This window comes from Dreissena polymorpha, chromosome 1 (genome assembly GCF_020536995.1).
Source record: "Dreissena polymorpha isolate Duluth1 chromosome 1, UMN_Dpol_1.0, whole genome shotgun sequence".
NCBI classification, from domain to species: domain Eukaryota; kingdom Metazoa; phylum Mollusca; class Bivalvia; order Myida; family Dreissenidae; genus Dreissena; species Dreissena polymorpha.
The window spans coordinates 43,155,790-43,176,919 of NC_068355.1; the positions used below are offsets into that span (position 1 = coordinate 43,155,790).

General features: G+C 36.8%; 1 protein-coding gene across 3 annotated transcripts; it reads right to left on the reverse strand.

The window, feature by feature from the left end:
- Nucleotides 1-4,706: 4,706 nt before the first annotated feature.
- LOC127878434 (uncharacterized) lies at nucleotides 4,707-18,089 on the reverse strand. 3 transcript variants are annotated; one of them, XM_052424961.1, is made up of 9 exons: nucleotides 17,965-18,089; nucleotides 17,046-17,269; nucleotides 16,315-16,484; nucleotides 9,607-10,255; nucleotides 8,597-8,662; nucleotides 8,181-8,239; nucleotides 7,895-7,942; nucleotides 7,532-7,612; nucleotides 4,707-7,212 (listed from the first exon to the last, which is right to left on the reverse strand). In XM_052424961.1, the coding sequence occupies exons 1-9, from the start codon at nucleotides 17,979-17,981 to the stop codon at nucleotides 6,211-6,213; spliced, it is 2,316 nt and encodes a 771-aa protein (XP_052280921.1). In that variant the 5' UTR covers nucleotides 17,982-18,089; the 3' UTR covers nucleotides 4,707-6,210. The 3 variants fall into 3 exon arrangements, with proteins under 3 accessions (XP_052280921.1, XP_052280928.1, XP_052280934.1); XM_052424968.1 differs by having other exon boundaries at nucleotides 17,941-18,077; XM_052424974.1 differs by having other exon boundaries at nucleotides 17,046-17,299; nucleotides 17,941-18,034.
- Nucleotides 18,090-21,130: the final 3,041 nt, after the last annotated feature.

Here is a 21,130-nt window from a genome sequence, read left to right on the forward strand (position 1 = left end):
CTAAAATTGCTAAAATCACTTCAAATGAGTTACTTACAATTAAAGATTCATGAGCCTATTAGTTGACCTTGAACAAGAACCACGATGATATAAATTGCCTATTTCAACAGCACCATAAACATAACTGTTTTCCATGAAAAGATCGTAACAAATTTAATCGCGTAGTGTAAGGTTAACATATGTTGTTTATAACGTAAAAATATCGAAGCCTTTATACGCAACATAATTGTTCTTTACACTGTTAAAAGGCAGTTGCAATAAATCATTAAATTCTAAAACTAAAATTTACTAACGGACAAAATATTAAATACTGTTTTTATACGCCCGTTTTTTTTAAAACGGGACGTATAATAGTTTCACCCTTGGCAGGCGGGCGGCGTCCACAGCAGTGTCCGCTCTCTAATTCAAATAGTTTTCATCCGATCTTCACCAAACTTGGTCAGAAGTTGTGTCTAGACAATATCTAGGTCAAGTTCGAATATGGGTCATGCCGGGTCAAAAACTAGGTCACGGGGTCACTAAGTGCATTTCAAGGATTTAGCATGGTGTCCGCTTTCTAATTGAAGTAGTTTTCATCCGATCTTCAACAAATTTGGTCAGAAGTTGTGTCTAGATGATATGTAGGTCAAGTTCAAATATGGGTCATGCCGGGTCAAAAACTAGGTCACGAGGTTACTTAGTGCATTTCAAGCATTAAGCATGGTGTCCGCTCTCTAATTGAAGTAGTTTTTATCTGATCTTCACCTAATTTGGTGAAGTTGTGTCTATATGATATGTAGGTCAAGTTCGAATATGGGTCATGCCGGGTCAAGAACGAGGTCACGAGGTCACATAGTGCATTTCAAGCATTTAGCATGGTGTCTCCTCTGTAATTGAAGTAGTTTTCATCTGATCTTCACCAAATTTAGTCAGATGTTACATCTAAATGATATGTAGGTCAAGTTCAAATATGGGTCATTCCGGGTTAATAACTAGGTCTCGACAAGGACTCTAGATTTCAATATACATTCCGTGGTCTCGAGGTCACTTAGTGCATTTCAAGCATTGAGCATGGTGTCCGAAACTTTCGAACGGGCGTATCTTGTGACAGTTGGGCACTCTTGTTTACCCATCCTTCAGCTACACGATTCATATGAGTCGCGTTCTGAGAAAACTGGACATAAAGCATGTGCGTAAAGTGTCGTCCCAGATTAGCCTGTAGATTAGCCTATGCAGACCGCACAGGTTATTCAGGGACGACACTCTCCGCCTTAATTGGATTTTTGCTAAGAAGAGACTTCATTTTAACGAAAAATGACATAAAAGCGGAAAGTGTCGTCCCTGATTAGCCTGTGCGGACTGCACAGGCTACACTGGGACGACAATTCACGCACATTCATTATACCCTGTTTTCTCATAACACGACTCATATAAAGGATAAATTGATAATTGCAGAACAACCCGCACGTAATGGTTATTTCGAATATAAAATATAAACTCTTTAACCTTTCTCAAATCCTTACCAAATATAGAACACTCTATCGCCATCTTTGATACCAGTCAGTACAAAAAAGGCTATGGATTGTCTTAAACATGTGATTGATTAATAGTGTGCATGGTTAATGGATTAAGTTCAGTACTAATATTTTAAGACCGATGTTTTGTTTTAAATTGGTAGTGTTGATGACGATCGAAGCAGTTCCGGCATAAACATGTCTCTGTTTGTTTTTATTGGCGTACTAAACTTTCTCAGCAAGAAGTTTATTTGCGACGATATTACGTTAAGGTATATGTGTCTTAAGCTATAATTTAATATTTTATATATTGTTGCTATATCTAATTGGGTAATTCTTCTATTGCGTAGGAAATGTATTGAGTCGCGTTCTGAGAAATCTGGGCATAATGCATGTGCTTAAAAGTGTCATCCCAGATTAGCCTGTGCTGTCCGCATAGGGTTATCAGGGACGACAATTTCCGCTTTTATGACATATTTCGTTTAAATAAAGACTCTTCTTAGCAAAAATCCAATTAAGGTGGAAAGTGTCGTCCCTGATTAGCCTGTGCGGACTGCGCAGGCTTATCTGGCTCGACACTTTACGCACATGCATTAAGATCATTTTTCTCAGAACGCGACTCATATTGTCTTCCGAAGATCTGCTGTATGGTCGCGTTCTTAGATTCAAGAGTCCATTAGTTATCTCGTATCTATTTTATGTCTGAAATAATTTATCTAAAATGATAAGATTATATTGCATCGAATAAAAACTTATATACTTGTTATTATGTATTTGATTGTCTATGTCTACTCACGCCAATGGATGTTAATTATTAAAACGCCTCAAGTTTGATCAAATATCGTTGTATACGTTAATCATTTGAGCCTTGTTCTGAGAAAACTGGGCTTAATGCATGTGCGTAGAGTGTCATCCCAGATTAGCCTGTGCAGTCTGATCACAGGCTAATCACGGACGACACTTTCCGCCTAAACTTGATTTTCGGTAAGAAGGGACTTCCTTGAAACTAAAAATACCATAAAAGCGGGAAGTGTCGTCCCTGATTAGCCTGTGTCAGCGCTGAATGAATACGAGAGTGAGTGCACCTATTATCGTAAGAGCGTCTTGCGTCTTGTTAAGGAATATTTTGGTAGCCATAAATGAGCGTCTGGATAATGTGTTTCCTGTACTTTCCTTTCCTCAATGAGTTCATACGACAATGAGCTATAATTTAAGCTACTTATTGTGATATTTGATTGCTCTATCATGAAAATAGCAAAAAAGCTACACAAGATCGCGCTGTCATTTTCAGATTGTTGTTAAGCAAATTGTGAGTAGAGATGATGTCCCGAATTATAGTGATTTGCTCAGCATGCAAGAATGGCGAATGTTTCTTATAATAAGAATCTCATTTTTGTAAGCTGTTAACTATCACACATCGAATGTTTAGAGTTCACGTCCACAAAACAGATTAAACTCTGCTAAATATTATTAGATTGGCATATTATATGAAAACAGGAAAGCCTTTACTGCTTTACAATTATTTTATTCGTTAACGTCCAATATTCATTTTGAAATTGATTGTGATTTGTCAACATAATTTAAATTGTTAATATTTCATAGGAACATTTGATATTTGTCTTTAAATATCCCAATTTGTTCAAAATATGTTCCCCTTTAATCGGATTGCAAAATTTATTGCCATCGTCATAAATAGCAGATTATCGCATTCAAATAATATAAATAAATGTAAACATAATTGAAATAAAACAGTGCAGACTATGCTCACGTGTGCAATGATAATGAATCAATTAACAGTTTAACTCATTAATGCCTAATGGACTCTCCCATCCTTCTAAATTGGATCAATTTATTTCCAAAATTAGGGATGCCTGGTATATTTATTTCTATATTAAGAATATTTCTTACATAAATTCCTTTAAGCAAATTTATTTCTATATTAAGAATATTTCTTACATAAATTCCTTTAAGCAAACAGCGCAGAGCCAGATGAGACGCCGCATCATGCCAAGGCCTTTTTTTCTAGACTCTAGGCATAAATGGGTTAACACACTCTTAGTTGCGATTGTTAACGTCAGAGAACTTCATATAGTTGTTTTCATTGTACCAGACTTCTCCTTTCATTTGCAGTTCAAGTCTTGTGAAAGTGAAAGCAAACAAGGGCTGTTTGTAAAACACGCATGCCCCCATATTGGCTGTCAGTTGTAGTGGCAGCCATTGTGTGTATACGATTTTTGTCACTGTGACCTTGACCTTTGACCTAGTGACATGAAAATCCATAGGGGTCATCTGCCAGTTAGATCAATGTACCTATGAAGTTTCATGATCATAAGCCTAAGCATTCTTGAGTTATCATCTGAAAACCATTTTACTGTTTCAAGTCATCGTGACCTTGACCTTTGACCTTGTGACCTGAAAATCAATAGGGGTCATTTGCCAGTCATGATCAATGTACCTATGAAGTTTCGTGATCCTAGGCATTAGCACTCTTGAGTTATCATCCGGAAACCATTTTAATATTTCGAGTCACTGTTGCCTTGACCTTTGACCTAGTGACCTGAAAATCAATAGGGTTCATCTACCAGTCATGATCAATAATCCTATGAAGTTTCATGATCCTAGGCCTAAGCGTTCTTGAGTTATCATCCGGAAACCATCTGGTGGTCGGGACGACCGACAGACCGACCGACCGACCGACGGACCGACCGACATGTGCAAAACAATATACTCCCTATTCTTCGAAAGCATAAATATGCATAAACGGCGTTCCCCAAAAGCAGAGTTTTTTGCTATCTTTCGGCTGGACACTATTGACATTGATGATTTCAGGTAAACATCAGTACACGATAATCAATCGTCCAAGATCAAAAGATTGCAATGTTCATGCAGTCATCTCGAAATACGAGACGCAAAGCAGAAAATGAATTATGTAATCAAAGCAGTCTGTCAGTTTTGCAGAATGTATCCTTCTTTTCCATAGTTTCATTCATTCGTATAGATTCAGACAACCCCATATTTTTTAATATATAACATATTTCCGATCATGATTTGTAAGTAATTTATATTTAATAAGTAAGCTCAGTCACAAACATGATGTTTTTCGGTTCAAAACACATGAATTAAAACATTTGCTTGACATAAATACAAACAAAGTGCTACTCGTGTTGTGTACCGGTAAATGCCATCTATTTAGAAATTCACTTTTAAACAGAATTTTGGTGTTTATTAGTCTATAAGAAAATTTATTTGATGATTTATATCATAACATAAATACAAAACGTTACGTGTTTTGCCATCAAAAGGATAACTTAACAGATTGATGGTACAGATTTGAGCAAATCATGGTTGCTCTGGAGCTTTCGTAGAATTGGTCTGTCGCTAAAGAATTGATTGATTTGTCAATTATTTTTGCTTTAGTTTGATGTAAAGACATAACATTTTCAGTTAATAAAAACGTTAAGTGCTTTGCCAATAAAATGATGACTATACTTATATTATTATTTTCAATCAAACAGACTTTTCTACTAAAAATGAAAATATGCGATTTACATGATACCTTGCATGAAAGAGACAGTTTATGCAGATATATTGTACATGTAAATCTTTTTAAAAATGTATTACTCATGCATCCACATTAATCGCTACATTTGATTTTAACATTTAATTTTCTAACATTAACATATAATATATACATTAGGAAAAACTATTTACATATTGATGCTTATGTTTTCATTACAAGTTTTAATGTGTACGTATATACAAAATATAAACGAATAGTTTCTAGAAAGCATCAACATTTATTATGGTATACACCTGGTTTCCTGCTCGAAACTGAGTATTTAAGGCCAAGTATTGTTATGGTATTTGCTTAAATGTACACTTCTAAATTATTTAAACTTTACAGATTTTAAGAATATATGTAACACAAATAAATTCAAAAACATAGCACAATACATATTTCTAAATTATGCACACAATTTCGTGAACGTTGTTTTTGCCTTTAAGAATGGATATTTTAAATTTCACAAAAGAATCAAAACATATACATCTATGTATCAAACAATGAACATTGTCGAAATTGTATGTAGGAAGTCATGCACTTTCGTCACTTAAGTATTGACAAATTTCTGCCGTTTCGTTCTTTTTTAATTTGTTGAGATTCCGGCGAAATGATAAGTGTCGTGTTCTGAGAAAACTAGGCATAATGCATGTGCGTAAAGTGTCGTCCATGATTAGCCTGTTCGGACTGCACAGGCTAATCTGGGACGACACTTTACGCACATGCATTAAGCCCAGTTTTCTCAAAACAAGGCTCATAATATCCCTTATTCTGGAGTCCACTAGTCAAACAGCAGCTGTTCGTTTGTTGCGTATACAGCTTGGAGTCGGTTCGATAGGATGTTTGTTTAGGTTTGTTGATTAACTCGACTTGTTTCAGAGTTGTTTAACCCATTTATTCCTAGTGGACTCTCCCATCCTTCTAAATTGTATCAATTTATTTCCTAAATTAGGGATGTATAGTATACTTTTTTCTCTATTTAGAATATTTCTTACGGAAATTCCTTATAAGCAAACAGCGCAGACCCTGATGAGACCCCGCATTATGCGGCGTCTCATCTGGGTCTACGCTGTTTGCCAAGACCTTTTTTTCTAGATGCTAGTCATAAATGGATTAAAACAAAGCGCTCATCGCTTAGTTATGATAACCACCAACTTTTCATTTTCGGAAATCTTGCTTTTTAAGTGGAATGGCTGGTATTTTTAAGCGAGATCTAGTTCCTTCATGAGATTGCACTGATTGGTTGTCTGTAAGTAACGAATCTATGCGCGTTTGGTTGTGACATGGAGATCTTGACATAACACGTGTTTGATCACTTTGATGTGTGTGTCTTTGAAACATAGATGGTTTAAAATTTTGTATTCGAAGATATGTGTGCTGTTCCATTTTTTGAATATTTGTGTAATCACATTCATGCTCACGTATCTTTAAATCCTTAACAGGTGGTTTCAGTGATTGTGTTTGGACACTCAAGAGGTCTTCTATTCCTGTTATATCTCTAGTGTCACAGAAATGCTGATTTCTGGTGGTATCCTTGTGGTGCGGTGCGATGGGATTGTTCATATTACATGAGGCGTCTGTCATTCCCTTTATATTTACATAGTCGCCTGTATTTACACAGTCGCCTGTGTTCGCTTCCCAGTCCATACGAGAGGGCAGATTGTGTTCTTCGGATAGTACATACTTTTGTTCTGTGTTTGCTTTCTGCGAAGTTGGCGTAAACACTGGCAACGCACTTGCGAAAACGTTGTTGTCAGTTTTTACATGTGCGCAAGGGGTCGGTTCCAAATGCGTTTCTGTTGGTTCTGAGTTCCCGTTTTCACTCACAACTATATAAGCCTCATTTCCTTGTAACTGAAGAATGTCTGCAGCTTTTTCAACTTTCAAAATGCGTGCATTAGAGTCCAAGACTCGGTCGGGAACGTTAAGTCCTCGCGGGTTTAATTCAGATGCATTGCCGAGTGGATCATTTAATGCTTCAAACGGTTCCGAAACGCTTAGTTTTGTAGAAATATCTCCATCTCTTTCGTTTTCCGTTTCATCGAATATGCATGTGAGATAGAAGTCGTCTTTCGACGAGGATCTTTTTTGTACAAACGACATTAATTCGGCGTGAATGCCCTTAATCTTCTTTTTCCATTCCATCCACTTAGTGCCTTTCTGAAAATGAAACGCGTTATATTGATAATATTTTAAAATAAAAAAAATCATGGACGTTTTAAAACAAGCTGCGTATTGTGTAAGGTCAGGTTTTGGTTTTTTATAATAATAAAACTGAGGTAACGCTTTTAAGTTAATTGTTTGCCGTTGTACAATTTTGATCTCGTAAATTAAGGAAATAATGAAATATTGTTTAAAAACTTTTTTAACATGAACCATCGTCTTCAACGTAAATTGGTATCGACGGATGAAGTATGCGAGCAATGCGTATTTCAATACACCGAGTATGTCTCTTAAAAAGCCTACTAATAATGCAAACCTCGTCATGTTCAGAATCATCGGCTTGTTTTGGTGACAATGGTGGGTCTCCTTCATTTGCTTCGTTGTTTGCAATGCCGCCCTAAGATGACGCCATGGATATATCGGAAGTTTATGTAATCACACGCATTTTTAAAAAATACTTTTATAATTATTCTAACATGCTATTATGTTGTCCTAATATAATACGCATGTATTATTCGCGTACTAGTATACATATTTTAACATTTATGTGTTGAAATAACTCCATGTACTCTTTTGTTAAACAATATGGAACCGAAATCGAAAACCACAATCTGTCACATTGAAGGCAAACACAATATATACATGTAATTACGTCAGTAAAACAAATCAATGTACATACCTGTACATATTCTGTAGAAGATGGTCGATCTCCGCTACACACATGTCTCTACAAAAATTACTCGAATGAAAATATAAATACGTAACACTTACTAATTGTTTTATTTATCAGAAACGTGCATACTTATTTTGATATATCATTTGCATGACCTAAAGTTGTCGATGTTAGGAACAAAAATAAAAACCATACTTCTCAGAAAACAGCCCCTTTTAGAGTTGAGCTGTACTTTAATAATAATCTGTATTTGAGGATATTAGCTATTTGTGGAACACGTACAAGAACTTACTGGTTTTGGTGCACTCGTAGGTCGAAACGACGGTCGAATTAATGCCACTGGTTTTGATTCTGTGAATTCAACAATTCCTCTCGGTTTTATTTGTACTTGACGTTTCACGTATGAATAAAACAACTTTGCAGCCATTATGTCAGCAACTAAACTTCTCCATAACGTATTTTTAAATACTTAATATAAATTTAACTTATAGAAAGCATTAACATGTATTTATAAAAACACGTTCATAGCTTTAAACTCGAATGGTCAAAGTTATGTTTTTTAAATAACAAACACGTTCATATAAAACCAGAATATAATTTGAAATCATGAAGTATGTTTTTTTTTACTTTGTTTCCAAATTATGCAAAGGCGATTGCAGTGTACTACAGATATTTATTGAAAAATACATGTGTGCTGCAAATGCTTACTTATTCGTTTTCCTGCGTTGGTCGGTGTTTCTGAACTGCTTTGCATCGGACTAGCAACTATGGGGCCTGTAACTCAATATAATAAACATTTTATTACTCACAATATGACAAGCACCACCTACCAGACAACTCTGGAACAAGCGACGCTTCCTGGTGGCATTTCCTGGTGTTTACGTCAAGGCGAAGGAGACTAATGATATAACAGCTACACCGACCTTGTAACGCATTTACATTTACGCTATTTTAAGATTACAGTCACTTTTAGCGGTCTTAATTCAAAGAAAAGTATAGTCAATTCCATTTAACAGAGACCCACGCGTTATAAAATAGATCATTTAAAATAAAAATATATGTATACGTATCAGAAATTGTCATGTTATTCTCATGAAGCTTAAAAGTCTGCGAACAAGAACAAACATGTGTCCCTGTTGTTTCATTGGTTTAAAAACAAGCGCTCGTCATTTTGAAAGACCAATAGAAGTCGCCGTGGTGTATTGGATATGGTGTCCGCCTAGCGACCGGGAGGTCATGGGTTCGATCCCCGCAGTGGAAGCGTTCTTTAGATCTCCCATAAAGGCACACCGTACTGGTTCCAGGAAACGGACTCGAGAGCGTTTCAATAAGCCTGAAGCTTTCGATGCAATCGAGCTAAAATAAAATTCTCAATCTATTAATAAATTAGACGGTCTCGAAAACAACGGTCCTTAAAAGGGTGACACTTCGACGAGACATAATTTTTACAGCGAATACTACAAATGTAGTAGTGATCGTTTATTTTTCAGCCAGTTCTGGTTTAGTCGACTGATACAATGCATTTAAAGTATTGCATTACGTATATCGTTGTAATAAGCAATATTTATCTGCCAAAGATTAAATATATTAATTACGAAATCCATTTTCTTTGAATTAGGTTTCTTTACCTCATCTCATTTGCAGTCAGTCTACGCTATTAACATTAGTTTATTTTTGTTGTACGTCCATTAAACTTTTGTAATATAATCCGAACATACCGCTTGACAAAGATCTTTTCAACCAAACGAATCTCTCCTTGTATGCTACATCAGCTTTCAACGCATACATGCTGCTCCGAAGCCACTGAGTATCAGAATATTGGCCGAAGTGTTTATGAATATAGTCCAGTCCTTCGCCGTCGTTCATATTGGCCTTGGGCCACATCGTGACATCACGTGCCGTTTTACGCAATAACACAACCTTTGTGCACGGTTTATTTTCGCCGTTAGATATCCATCCCAGCAACATATCAGAGGTCACAAACTGTGTCACCTCAATCGGTCCCGTCAGAATGGTAAGCAGAGTTTCTGCCGCCTCGTCATCATTGCAAACGATTTCATTCGGATTCGTGTATTCGAACTGAACACATACGGGTAACATGGCAAGATTTTCGAGTTCTGACCAATGGTGTAATTGTCCATCGCCTAGGGTTTCCATTTTGACTTGTTGGTCTTCCCGAAAATGAAAATGTTGTTCACCAACGGAACATATTAAATATCTGAAGATGCTGTCTTTTACTGTATAGATTTTGCGAAGTAACAAAACTGTTCCACTGCAAACCTTCGGTCCTAAGTCTAGTTCACCGGAAGTTAGGCACGACTGCGTATCGACGCATACCTTCACATACCTTGGCATGTCTTGTAGTACCTTTAATAAAAACACGTGTTATTGTGGTGATTTTTAACCTACCGCCGTTCTTTACTTACGTTCATTTTCCTTTGGGTAAATTGTTCCTTTTAGTTAATATATTAAAAGCGTCCATTGATTTCCGGTAAGCATTGTTGACGTTTAATTCATTGTTGAAAATATGCCTAGAAATTTATCGTTGTATGTTGTTTTTATATCCATTAGTTTAAAAAATGTTTATTGCGTTGATAAAGACCAGCACCTCATTATTATGCTTTATAATTAAGTCAAACCACTATTAAATAGATCTCAACTGTATCACTATGGAAATGTCCGAGTAACGCCGCATGAAAAGACAGTATAAAAGCGCGTTGACTCTAAACAGTCAGTTGTACTGCCGACTTCGTCGAGTTAACATCGCGATAATAGGTAATTAAATTATATTATTAACATACATTAGGGACCTTGGGCACATAGAGACTGGCTATCTTCTTCAAACGTTCTGAGAGCCTTGAAGCTGGTTTCCATACATAGTTCCGAGACTTAGGTTTCCATACATAGTCTCGAGGACATAGGTCTCCATACATAGCTCCGACACATAGGTTTTCATACATAGTCCCGAGACATAGGTCTCCATACATAGTCTCGAGGCATAGATCTCCATACATAGTTCCGAGGCATAGGGTTCCATACATAGACCCGAGGTCATAAGCGTAAATAGTGAGGTTCGAGGTCATATGAATATAGCATTTCATTACATTTGATTTACAGTTCCAAACCAATTATTGTATTAATAACCAATCATAAAGCAAGGTAGCTTAAAGAAAATTATATACTATTGTATTGTGCTTTGTATTATTGCCTGAACCATACTATAAAGACCGACGCTCGGTCGAAGACACGTTACAAAATTGGGTGGCAGCGGCGTGGGATAGCAGGATATCAGACCGTTATCCAGTACTCACAGCAACAGTATGGCGTCAGGCGGAGACCGAGAGCTCGATGCGTTATATGAAGAGCTAGAGCAACTTCGAATACAAAACCAGAGGCACATAATAGAAAGTGAGATCTCCGGGCTACAGCTAGAAATGGATAACATGGACACAGGGTCGACCGACCGCAATAGACTGTCTCGAGGTGCGGGTATGCAACATGAAGCGTCTAGCCCATGAACCTCGGAACATACTCGAGCACCAGATCTGAAATATACTAAAGATACCCCGAAGTATGTGACCAAAAGACGGAGTACATCGCGACCCCAGGCGGAGACCCCGAGCAAGGCGCGTACCGCTATAATGAGACCTGCGACATATGATGGTTCCGGATCCTGGTCCGATTTTAAAGCGCATTTCGATGCTTGTTCAGAGTTGAACAGATGGACTGAAAAAGAGAAGGGATTGTACCTTGCCGTATCGTTGAGAGGTCAGGCACAGGGTGTATTTGGGAATTTGTCCAAAAACTGCAATGACTATATAGAGCTTGTAATAGCTTTGCAAAAAAAGGTTTCAGCCGCCCAATCAAACAGAATTGTACCGGGTGCAGCTTCGAGAACGAAAACAGCGTGCATCGGAAAACTTGTCAAAACTAGCGCAGGACATCAGAAGGCTGCCAAATTTGGCTTACCCTACTGCCCCAGCCGATGTTAGAGAAACACTTGCAAAATAACAATTTGTAGATTCGTAACATAGCGTAGAGTTGAGGATACGCACCAAACAGGCTAGACCATCGAGTCTGAATGATGCTGTGCGTCATGCAGTCGAAATGGAAGCCTACTACAAAGCTGAGCAAAAGCACCTTGCCTCAAGTCAGGTGCTGGCAACAAGAACTGCAGAGGACGATAGCCAGATCAAACATCAGAACGACCTCAAGTCCTTACAGTCTGCAATTCAACAATTACAAAACGAGTTCCGTGAGTGGAAACGACAAAGTAATAGTGTCCCGAGGTCATTTCAACCTAGGAATACGAGCTCAGATAGACCACGCAATAACTTCCGAACACCTAGATGGAAGCCTAGGCGTACTAATGTTCCCAGGTATAACAATAGCCAAAGGTCAAACAGGAATGCGTCACATAAAAAGGACCAAAGTACAGGTGACAAGGGTGGTTACGTTAAGAAATCCACTTTCAATGGGGCCGGCTTATTCTTCGTAACAGCACACATCGATGGTTCTGCTGTAAGCTGTCTTATAGACACAGGAGCTACACTATCGATGATGTCAACACAGACCTGGAGTATGTTTAGTTGCAAGTGTACCGAACTCAAATATTTTAAAAAGGACATTTTCGCGGCATGTGGAACGCCGCTTAATATCAAAGGTAAAACCACGCTAAACCTACGCATTAATGGAAAAACCTACCCGATCACGACGGTAGTAGCTGACATTGATGGAGAAATCATGTTAGGTCTTTTCAAGCAGTATCATTGTAATATTGACGTGGCGTCCGAGCAGATATGTATTAATGGAGCAATGTGTTCTATCAGAAGCAAAGTAGTTTCAGGATGCGCGGGTAGCACACTGGCGTCGTATGATTTCAAGATCGAGCACAGACCACGGCGGTGGCATGGAAATGCTGATGATATAAATTTGAGGCAATTTAGACAATGCGGTGAATATTGTCCTGACACAAGAGAGGTGAAACTTACCATGGATATCATCGAACAGAGGAAACCCCAGGATACTGATAAAATATTAGAAATTGTCTCAGCTGAGATTGCTGACACAGATGTTTCACGTCTGAAGCAGTGGATTCTGGATAATGATCGACCTTATAATGCTGACGTTGCAGAATGCAGTCATTTCTTTAAGACACTACTAAATCAATGGGAGCGTCTCGAAGTCAGAGATGACTTAGTAGTGCGGAAATGCAATGTGTTTGGGACCAATAATGTGCATTCGCAAGTCATCGTTCCGTTCAAACAAAGGCGAGTTGTGTTGAAACACATGCATGGTATCAAGGCATCAGAGCACCTTGGTATTAGGAAAACCTTTGAAAAGATTAGACAGCGATATTAATGGCCTGGATTACGACATGATGTGAAGATATATGTGAACGGTTGTGATTTTTTTGCTAAAAGCATGAGTCCTGCTCGATCAAAAAGGAGGACCATGGCGAAAACGAAGACTACCGCAAGTACTAGCACCTCGTTTGCAGTACGCAAAAAGGATGTACGGTGACCTTCCGAGACCATATTATGACGTGTGCCTTGAAGAGAATCGCATGTAATGAGTGTGGAGTGAACGTCACTAAGATCGTATACCTTAAACGACATTATGCCCGAACGGGGCACGATAAAGTCTCTTAGGGCAGTGACAAGGGATGTTGTTCTGAGTCGGCCAGTGCTTGCGCGAGTACAGTGAATGATAAAGAAGATCCCGGTGAAAGTGATTGGGCTTCAGATTCCGAGGTAAGTGTGGAATAGAAGGGCTCTTCTACAGACGAAGATAGTGACCTCGAGTTATATAGAACAGTTAGGAAGAGGACGGCCCCCACTCCTGTTCAAGTGCCGGTCAAGCGAGCTAAAGGTTCGGAGTCCGAACGCCCTGGACCCAGTTGTCCAACCAAAAACCTTGATGAACAGTATGGAGGTGTTGATAAGGTGGAGACTGGTAAGTGGTTGCGCAGTAGCGGCGTTCGAGCGAATGACAAACCGAAGGTAACTATATGAGAGAGAATGCCGTTCAAGTCGACTGTGTCGTCCAAATGAACAAGAGTATACAGGATGCAATTATCGTTGCTGAAAGGGGGACACAGACACGAGACACAGTGCAAGTGCTAAACGCATGTCAGTGCAACAAATTGCACAAGTGCAATTTCTGTGGCATATATTTTGAGGATATGGCAATGTTCTTCATCCACCAGGGTTGCCATACCAATGGAAGCCTTGGGGGTGTAATGTGTGCGGGCATACATGTTATGACAGGCAGTCATTCTTTATCCATGTCACAGTGCAACACATTGCTTAGACTGTGAAATATGATTGTTTTATTTTTTGTTAATCGTTGACACTTAGGTAAAGTGCATATTTCTGTTACAGAGTATTATAGAGTATCATGTTTTTTTTAATTATTGTTGTTCGTTTGAGACTGTTTGATTTGCCATGTTATTTTGTTAAAAAATATATATTATTAATACATGAATAAGCGGGACGCTTAAAATCGGAGGCGTGGGTAATGTGGTGATTTTTAACCTACCGCCGTTCTTTACTTACGTTCATTTTCCTTTGGGTAAATTGTTTCTTTTAGTTAATATATTAAAAGCGTCCATTGATTTCCGGTAAGCATTGTTGGCGTTTAATTCATTGTTGAAAATATGCCTAGAAATGTATCGTTGTATGTTGTTTTTATATCCATTAGTTTAATAAATGTTATTTGCGTTGATAAAGACCAGCACCTCATTATTATGCTTTATAATTAAGTCAAACCACTATTACGTAGATCTCAACTGTATCACTATGGAAATGTCCGAGTCACGCCGCATGAAAAGACAGTATATAAGCGCGTTTTCTCTCTAAACAGTCAGTTTTACTGCCGACTTCGTCGAGTTAACATCACGAAAATAGGTAATTTAATTATATTATTAACATACATTAGGGCCTTTGGGCACATAGAGACTGGCTATCCTCTTCAAACGTTCTGAGAGCCTTGAAGCTGGATTCCTACCCCTCAGCAGCCCGGGTCGTTAATAGTTGATATATAAGTCACATACCTTCACACAACACTACAAGGCTCCATACCTAGGGTAGCGAGTCACACAGACTCGGAGTCATAAAGCGTAAATAGTGATGTTCGAAGTCATATGAATATAGCATTTGATTACATTTGATTTACAGTTCCAAACCAATTATTGTATTAATAACCAATCATAAAGCAAGGTAGCTTAAGGAAAATTATATACTATTGTATTGTGCTTTGTATTATTGCCTGAACCATACTATAAAGACCGACGCTCGGTCGAAGACACGTTACAATATTGTACTCTAATAATAATGATTGTAATAGAAGAATTCAAACGTTAAAAGAGCTAGGCAATATGTAAATGACAGTTTGTTCTCTACAGAGAGCATTAAGATTGTGTTGAGGTTGAAGGGATTAATTTTGTTAATTTTCCTTTTTATAACTTTCTCTTGTTTGTGTATGTCTATTATGTGTGTCGACTATACATCCGCAGTTTGATGAAATTTGATGGAAAACCAGTTCCTTAAATTAAACAACACCGTCTCAAATGAGCATACATTTATTTGAAAGTACAATTCCTAGATGTAATTTATAATGTTTAATTAAGTCATGAATTGTAATAAGATTAGCAAAAACTGCTTTCACATAGTGGACTCAAAATGTTTTTATATTACTGAAATCCTTTTAATTTACATTTTAATTGTGTGTATTATTTATTTGTGTTTTTTTGTTACTTCTTTAATGTGTTTTTTTTATTGAAATATATTAAAGTTTCCTCTGTGAGTTATTTTGACTTAAACTTTCAATCGTGTCTGTGTGTGTGTCATGGTACATCAATTTTGAAAATATCTTGTATGATATTCTTATTCAGGTGTACAATAAGAAGGTAAAATTGTCAAACTTAACGATAACCGTGTATATTATTCACGGTTGATAGAGAAAAGCAAATACGTAGCGTTTATAATTTGCCTTTAGTATACGGTGCGTTGTTTCTTCATGAATCATGTGTGATTTACTTAAAATGGGTACTGAAGGGAATTTACCAGTTCTTTTTCATTGTATTGGTTACCATATTTCATCATAAACCCAATATCATAAAAATAAATCCCAACCATTGCCACTATGAAACATTTTTGGATTCGAAGAAACGGTATTTCACATTAAATTGGCGATTCAAATAAAATAAGCGCTCGGCAATTCTAATCTGAATCCAAAGGCTTAATGCTGTTGTTCCCAACAATTTTATAGTGTCGACTGATTAATCTCATCAATTTGAAAGCAATCGTGAACGTCTATTTGTGCATATACAATAATACTAGAATATATCATATCAACAAATAATAATTTGAAGTCCATGTACTATCAGACTAATCAGACGACCAAAATTATACTTGTAAACGCACCTGGCTAATTGCTGTGAAAGACTTTCTATAACCGGGTCGGGGTATACATCTCACATGTCCGTGATATTCGGCCGGTAGAAAGAACTCCCTGCCAACAAGCTCGCTACGTCGACGTACAAACTCTGAACCTTTGAAGGCTACCACTCGCTCTTCTTTGGTAAAAGGTATCACTGTATATGAGTTAGAAAGTTCTTCAGATAAATGAAATTGTTATTAACATATTTACCTCAATTCTATCTGCATGGTTTATAATGACACAACGAATAACGTAACACAAGGTAGTAATTTTTTCACGATTAAAATATTGTTTTAATAGAAATATAATAATATCATATCATTATACATTTATAAAAAGTCTCTAAAATCAAATACATATTTGTTGGCAAATAATATATTTAAAAAACATATTTAATACTACCATGATATTATCAATATTATACAGTTGTTGTACCCGTATTCTCACTGTAATAATAGACGATGCACAGATACTTTAAAAAAAGAGCACTGCACAATAAATATAAATGTGATGAATACAACGAACATATCCGCGTTACATTATCGCGGCGAAAATATTTTGTCGCATTCAATGTTTAATGGAGGTTGAAATATTGACACACGATGAAACATTAATGAGCACGCTGCCGAAGTTCCATATGGGAACCACACACGAGATATAGCACATATTTAATCTGTACAAGATTCCATCACGTTTATGGCTTTATACTGTTTACCTTTAATTCTAGCGTATTTTACTTGATCCAGTTTGTCGATTAACAATTCCGCATCTCCTGGAAAGTCGTCGCTGTTCGTGATCTCATAGTCCGACGGGGTTACCCTGACGACGGCCGGAAGTGAGAATCGTCTTCCGGACAAGACGTCTCTTATGGAGCCAGTGTTCTCATAGGTGTATCTACCGTTCGTTGATGATGACGCCATCGTGATGTTGTTCATATGTCTGAGATTAATGTAGTTCTAGCCTGTCAAACTATGTTACTGTCCTAATGAATATGCATGTTTTGTCCACATGATGTAAAATAATAACTGTGACGAAATATACACTTTGGTTTGACACTCACGGTAGATGCAAAACCAGGCTTGCACATTGTTGAGTCTATCTGTATGTCACAAAGAACGAGTTGGTTTAAACGTGTACACATTCTTTCATTACCTTTTTATGTATTCAACTGATTGAACACGCCTACTGAGAAACCGCCATACAACGTATTCATCCAGGGTATGATTTGTATTATACGCATTACAATTCATTGCCGTTTGTTAGTGTACATGATACAGTAAGTTTGCGTAAAAAATTATATTCAATCGTTTCATGAATATAGCATTTGAAAGTGTAATAAAGGAAAATGAAATGTCATATACATTAGTCGGACATAAACATCCGCGCAAAACAAAGTGCACAAAAACACAATGCATTATTTAATCCGGTGTCTGCTCCTTAGAACGGTAAATGAAACCATTTGGTGATTTAATCATGCCGAGCCTAAGAATATAGTCAAATGTAGTGTTACTTATTTTGTAAATTGTATGAGGCGCCATGGATACAATTATTACAAAACATAGTATTAACATATGACTGTAATTTAAATAAGTTAAAAGCTGTATACTTACATTTAAAAAATGCAAGCATCTTACATTTCATATTGTTCCATATTATCGTTCACTATTATATTTCCTATCGTCTGCTCATTTTATTTAAAACTAGTGGTTCAATTACTGTCAAAATCTTATCAAAACATCTGCCATACATTACGACTGACTGCTTCACTGATTTATAAAAATAAATTGTGCATAAATACATAGCTCATCCGGGTCAGGCGTAAAACCGACATTCTCCGAATACATGTTATCAACTATGTAATCAAAAAAGTTATGCAAATGTAACACTTAAACATTAAATACGTCCCGAATACATGATGTAAATATTATGACCCATCACTCTCTGTAAATCTTGGTTCAATTATTGTGTATTGTAAGTTGCATATGCTTGTGATTTATGGCAGTATCTAATGGTTATTTCAATGCTATGGTTTGCCATGGGTCCGTATTGGCGCTACATCGGCAATATCTGCCCTATGGCTATAGCACGAACGACCGATGCGTCCCAAGTGCACATTTAAGGTCCATGACTCATCATATTTGTGTAGTAAACTTTGTATAACATACATTTATGACATACCTTCAACATGTTACCGCTACATATGATAGCTCAATTATTTCAAGTATATGAACTTAATGTTTGTATACGTTATGTCTTTTTTAAGGTAGCGCATCTGTAATGATTTCCCGCGATTTCTCTGAAGATTGAAGAGCATTTTTCCTGTTTAGCAGGTACTATTGTGAAGTTGTCGTGACCGAGTGGCTAAGGCAATAGACCAAAATTTGTGGGGATCTTTCCCGGCAGGTTCGAATCCTGCCGACAACGCATACTTTTTGCGATGCGTTTTATTTCTTTTCTAACGTAATTTGTTTTAATATAGCATATAAGCTATGTTTGTTGTTAAATAAGTTGCAATTTTAATGCAAATTCTTCAATTTTTAAAATTAAAACAACGTTATGGCTAAATTGGGTGATTTACTGCTGAAAATACGAATAATGCATGTTGCATTTTTATTTCAAAAAGTGAACGGTAAATCTGTCTATTTCTTGTTATTTTTGCTGTATATACCTTTGAAGCTATTTTTTGGTTAAAGGCTTGTCACCGAAAGTAATGGTGACAAGGCAGTGTGATATCACTGGAGTTTACATCGAAATCGTCGAATAATTAAAAGGCCATAATGCATTGGAGCTTCAGACACCCTTTCTGGTTATCGTTATTGGCCGGCATTTTGATATCAAACAAGATTTTGAAAATAATGCCGTAACAACTATTTGAATTAAATGGCGAACGCGATTATCTGTGCCATTTTTAAAATTAAGGTCCACTATTCAGAAGTTCTTCTGACGATATGACTGGTTATCAAACTGTGCCGGGATAGTACGCTTACATATGTTATCGCCAAGTTTCATGAACAAGCGGAGATCAAACGTCATCCTGGACGCAACCCATCCGTCAATCGCAGGTGTTCACACAATACGTTCGTTTTAATGGGTTTTTTAACATGTATGCTTGTAACTTTAACCCACAATATGTCCAAAGTTACTTCACATTTAATTGAAAACATGTGTATAATTGGTTCATGTAGTTGCAATGATTAATTAACACTTAATGTATTGCCTGGATTGTGTATATGTTGTTTTCAAAAATGTTGTCACATATTTATATTAAGTCTTTGGGTGTTGGGTTGAAGTTTCCGTCTCCATCCATTTACAACAATTTTGATCAATGTGTTCTGTTCAATGCTACATACATTCACGGTTTCACACAACGCTTTGAAGCAATGCCCTCTAAGAAACTCGTCTAGATGATGATTCAGCGTAACATTAGCTGTGCCAATATTTTCGTGAAAACACATTTTGAAGCATTTGTGCACCCCACGTACTGTATAACCATAGTTTTCTTGCGTTTGACCGCCTCGCGTATATTTTGTAATGTCTACAAAGCCTATTGTTGATGATGTTGTTGTTCTACCGGGTGTCAGACAATTCACCCCCTGGACAATTCACTCCCAGAATTTGATTTCCTTGGACAATTCACTCCCAAAGACGATTCACCCCCAAGACAATTCACCCCCATATTTGTATATGAGATTTTATTGTCATTTGCTTTTGTCATATTTGAAAATAAGTTGTGAGCACATGTTTTAGGGTTATAATTTTGAATTTGCAGCACAATTTGGACGTGAAAATAATAAATGTAGTATGTAAATGAAAGATGAGATTTTGATTTTTGTCAAATGCAATTCAACCACTATATTTTTCTATAAACTGTGTTTCTACATATAAAATTGAAATAAATTAAGTAGTTTGTATTATATTTGTGCATTTGTTTTAAATAATAGTATTATGTTACTACTTTTTTATTATTAGTACTTTGTCAAATATTGAAGTCGATAAATTAGTTTCATTGAATTCTTAGAATTTTACATCATCACAATTACTTATTTATTCATGTTATATGGGGTAATTAATTTAATAAAAAAAAATGGTTTAATTGATAAGAAAACCTTAATTAAAGAAAGGAAGTTTGATCTGGTTGGGAGCGTGCCATTAATGGGTATTACAATCAAGCATTCACACCCCTGACGAGGCTTTATCAAAGTGTCAAAACAGACAAACAAAGACTTTAGTTACACACAACAGATATTCGTAATTACTAAATCCTTAACAAACAGCAAAAGAAAACACAAACAATATCTGGGGGTGAATTGTCCAGGGAGCAGGGGTGAATTGTCTAGGGGGTGTATTGTCTCCTAGGGGTGAATTGTCTTGGGGGTGAATTGTCTCGCTTCCGCTCTACCAACGGGTATTATTTCCAAATCGCGGTTTACTTTACTAATATTAACATAAAGGGCTCCAGGTGACAAAACTTCTTCAAAATTATCAAATTGTTATGTGTCATTTGTTCTTTTGATTTTCTTTTTGGAATCGCAACGGCTGTGTTCGTGTATGAACTTTCGCTTTGTTTTGTTTCTATACTGGAATATTAACATATGGCGGATTTGGTGTCATTTTCAAGTGTGCATGGCGCAATTCTTGGATGCAAATATGGAGCCAAAATGACTTTAACAGATTGTTTTATTTCATCACGAGGATTTTTTTGTGAAGAAATTAGTGGCATATTTGCAGTTAACACTTGTGTATACATTTTTTCTGCACCCATACTTGCGTAATCATAACACTTCGTAACCCGAACTAACA

Excerpts from the sequence above, each read along its gene's own strand:
- LOC127878434 (XM_052424961.1), bottom strand. Across the intron at positions 16,485-17,045 it reads AAAATACGCTAGAATTAAAG|TGATACCTTTTACCAAAGAA; the intron begins GTAAACAGTATA and ends ACTCATATACAG. Across the intron at positions 8,663-9,606 it reads GAAAAGATCTTTGTCAAGCG|GCCCCATAGTTGCTAGTCCG; the intron begins GTATGTTCGGAT and ends ATTGAGTTACAG.